We start from the raw sequence: 3,534 nt of genomic DNA, 5'->3' as shown, positions 1-3,534 counted from the left end.
CAAGAAAAAATTGAATCCCTCAGGAAGGCTCTAAATGAGACCCTCTATGACAATGTAGAAAAACTACAATGGGCAGCAAAAGCCCGATACAGCGAGAAAGGCGAAGCCAATACCAAATACTGGTACCAAATGAACAAAGAAGCAAGACCTGCCCAACTCATTGCGGCACTAAAAAACAAAGATGGGGAATTACAAAGAACCACGACAGAAATGTCCGCAATAGCGACCGAATACCACCAAAACCTACAGACGCCCCTACCGATGACCCCCCCCCGAGAGGAGGCCATTGATGAAATACTAGAAAAACTTGAAACCAAACTAGACTGGAGACCAACATCTCCTCTTTGAACAACCCGTCTCGAAAGAAGACATTAAAGAAGCTCTCTCAAAAGCACAAAATGGAAAGTCCCCCGGAAAAGACGGACTACCCTACGAGTTCTACAAAACATGGGCCAAGGATGAACTCGAAGGGGAGACGGACATCATAAACATATTATACGAAGTCTTCCGTGACATCTTCAATCACGGAACCCACGACAAAGACTTCACCGTCGGAGTCATGACCCTACTTTACAAAAAGAAAAATAAAGATGAAATTGAGAACTACAGGCCGATAACCCTGCTCAATACGGACTACAAAACCATGACAAGAACCATAGCGTACAGACTAGGGAAAGTCGCGCCACACCTGATTCACCCCGATCAAGCCGGTTTTATACCCGGAAGAAGCCTATACGATCATACGCGTCTAACGACCCTAATGATCAACTACTGCGAGACAGTAGAAATAAACGGATGCATAATAGCACTAGACCAAGAAAAAGCCTACGATAAAATAGCTCACGACTACCTATGGAGAGTCCTAGAAAAATTCGACTTCCCCGTGAAGTTCGTAAACCTCATCAGAACCCTATACTCCGATGTAAGGACGCATGTCATGGTAAACGGCATGGTCCCAGAACCCATCCAAATAGGAAGAGGCGTAAGACAAGGAGACCCGATGGCCTGTCTGCTATACGACCTCGCTATAGAACCCTTGGCGGCCGCGATACGATCGAATGAGAAAATAAAAGGAATATCGATCCCCAATCACCCCGAACCTATCAAAATCTCAGTCTTCGCAGATGATACCCTCATCTACACCACAGTCGTGGATGACATTGGAGAGATTGACAAAACCATAAGCCTATTCTGCCTCGCATCGACGGCAAAATTCAATGAAGGAAAAACAGAATTCCTCCCGATAGGGAAAAAAGAATACAGGGTGAACCTGATCTCATCAAGAAAAATAAACGAATCCTATACCATACCACCCGAAAGGACCATCATCCCAGAAGGATCCCCGCTGAGAACTCTCGGTGCATGGGTGGGTAATGGTATCAACCTAGACACCCAATGGAAAACAATCATAGAAAAACAACAAAAATTGACTAAAGCCTGGAAAGCCAACCGCTTGTCCTTCAGAGGAAAAGAACTTATACTTAAATCCCTGATACATTCGAGAGCGTTGTTCCTAGCAACGGTCTGCGGAATGCCAAAGAACTTCGAATCACAGATGAGCGATATAACCAAAGATTTCCTGTGGGATGGAAAAAAGAGAGGCCTAATCACAATGAACCAAGCATCCCGAAGCATAAATGAAGGAGGCCTCGGTATCCCAGATATATCGACCCGCCTCGAAGCCATAGAAATTATATGGCTGAAAAAATGGCTAAAAACTGAAAAAAGACCAGCATGGGCGGTACTTAATGGATGAAATCCTACACCTAAATGCGACACCTATGCCGATAACAGACCCAAAAAGCAGAATCTCATGGTTACTCCAATCATGGCACGAATCACAGGCCACATCAGCCAGAATCCCAAACACGATAACGAGAATGCTGAAAGTTGCACAAAAGTACAACATAGGCATTGATTTCCTACACGCAAATAAATCGGTACAAAACAATATGCCTATCTGGCACCACCCAGCCATTAAAAACAACTACCTCTGGAACAAACCAGCAGCGAGATGCCTAAGAAACAAACACAATATTGAAACAGTAGAGGATCTGGAAAGATTCGCATACTCAAACGAACCCAACACAGTCAAGTGCAATGCAGTCGACCAATGCTACAACATCGCGACCATCATTTTGGCGGAACTACCGCCAAAATTCCAACTGAACAATGAAGTACCCCAGACTGACAATCTGGAACACACTCCGAATAGAATAAAACACTATCAGAAAACAAAAATCAACAAAGACCCAATAGCGTTCGACCCCGCTACCCAAAGTGAAGCAAACAACCCTTCTGAAACTACCCGCATATTCAGAGAATCCTACTCATATAAAGTCCGCCTGGTCAATGACAGACGACTAGCCCTTCCGCTGCCTATGAGACTGAAGCCTCTCCCCAACCAAAAAAGCCTAACGGTGCTACTCATGGGATCTGAACAAGACCCCAATATGATAGCCGTCCTTATAACCACGACGCCGACCCAAACAAAATTGATCCGAAACAAATCTGCCCAAAATGCAGACGACCAAACCCTGACTGGAATCACATATGCACTGACATATCTACCAAATGACCACATCACTTTTGTGACAAAGAACCCTTCCGTACCCACTCGGCTGCTAAAAAGCATAAAAGAATATGAAGATGAGGATTGGATGACGATCACGAACCCTAAGGCATGGAAGACAACGATCTCCCTCCTCCGCCAAAGAGGAGCAAAAACCTCATTCCAGACCTACAACAAAGAACACAACTACCACCACTCGCTCCTCAAAAAAGCGAGACAAAACCAGACCACAATAGAGTGGGACTTCCCCAGAACCCATTAAACACTTTATCCAAGAGGGAGCGATGCTAAACACACTCTCCCAAAACAAAGCCTACAAAATAATAAGAGCGAAGAAGTCGAGAAAAATTGCAAACAGAATCCTAACCTAAATCCAGTGTCGAATCAACAATTCGATACCTCAAAAGAACCCTAAAACAAAATGTATCAGAAGAACAAATCTGGAAGTCCCAAAGGAAAAAAGGGATCCCAAGAACATAAGTGACTTCCTTTGGAAAATCACCCACAATGCAATAAAATGCTGGCAAATTCTTCGCTAATATGCCTGCATGGGCAGATAAGCAATTCTGCCCCTTGCAGTGAAACTGAATCACCGAAACACATCCTATTCGACTGCAGCAAATTCGGCAACCCCGAACTTGTGGTCGTTAGTGAAGGACCACCTGGAATAAAATCTACCCCTGATATACCATTCATCGAACCCAATATCGATATCCTAAAAGCTATTAGGTATCATGAAACTGTTCAAGATAAAACTTGGGACAGGGCAGCGACGAACCTATACGTTCGTCTCATACTAGAAACAATATGGGCTATCTGGAAGGCCAGAAATGAACGTAGGATAGCTGATAAGAAAATATCCAATAGAACCCTAATGAAAAGATGGGCTGTCAGCAATAAAAGTCCGCAGTCCTAACCGAGTGGACACTGGACGAACCAGCAACCTTTCCTGAAGCAAAAAC

The 3,534-nt window shown here is 44.2% G+C and overlaps 1 protein-coding gene across 1 annotated transcript; it reads left to right on the top strand.

Annotated features, from left to right (window-relative positions):
* Positions 1–1,952: 1,952 nt before the first annotated feature.
* On the top strand, positions 1,953–2,834 carry F5147DRAFT_782555 (uncharacterized protein; the record flags this gene model as incomplete). The annotated part of the gene is made up of 1 exon (XM_041442769.1): positions 1,953–2,834. The coding sequence occupies one exon, from the start codon at positions 1,953–1,955 to the stop codon at positions 2,832–2,834; it is 882 nt and encodes a 293-aa protein (XP_041284485.1).
* Positions 2,835–3,534: the final 700 nt, after the last annotated feature.

Source organism: Suillus discolor (assembly GCF_016758755.1).
Source record: "Suillus discolor strain FC423 chromosome Unknown F5147scaffold_226, whole genome shotgun sequence".
Taxonomy (NCBI): Eukaryota; Fungi; Basidiomycota; class Agaricomycetes; order Boletales; family Suillaceae; genus Suillus; species Suillus discolor.
The sequence above is the reverse complement of the archived record's forward strand: the minus strand, read 5'-3'. Positions and strand labels throughout refer to the sequence as shown.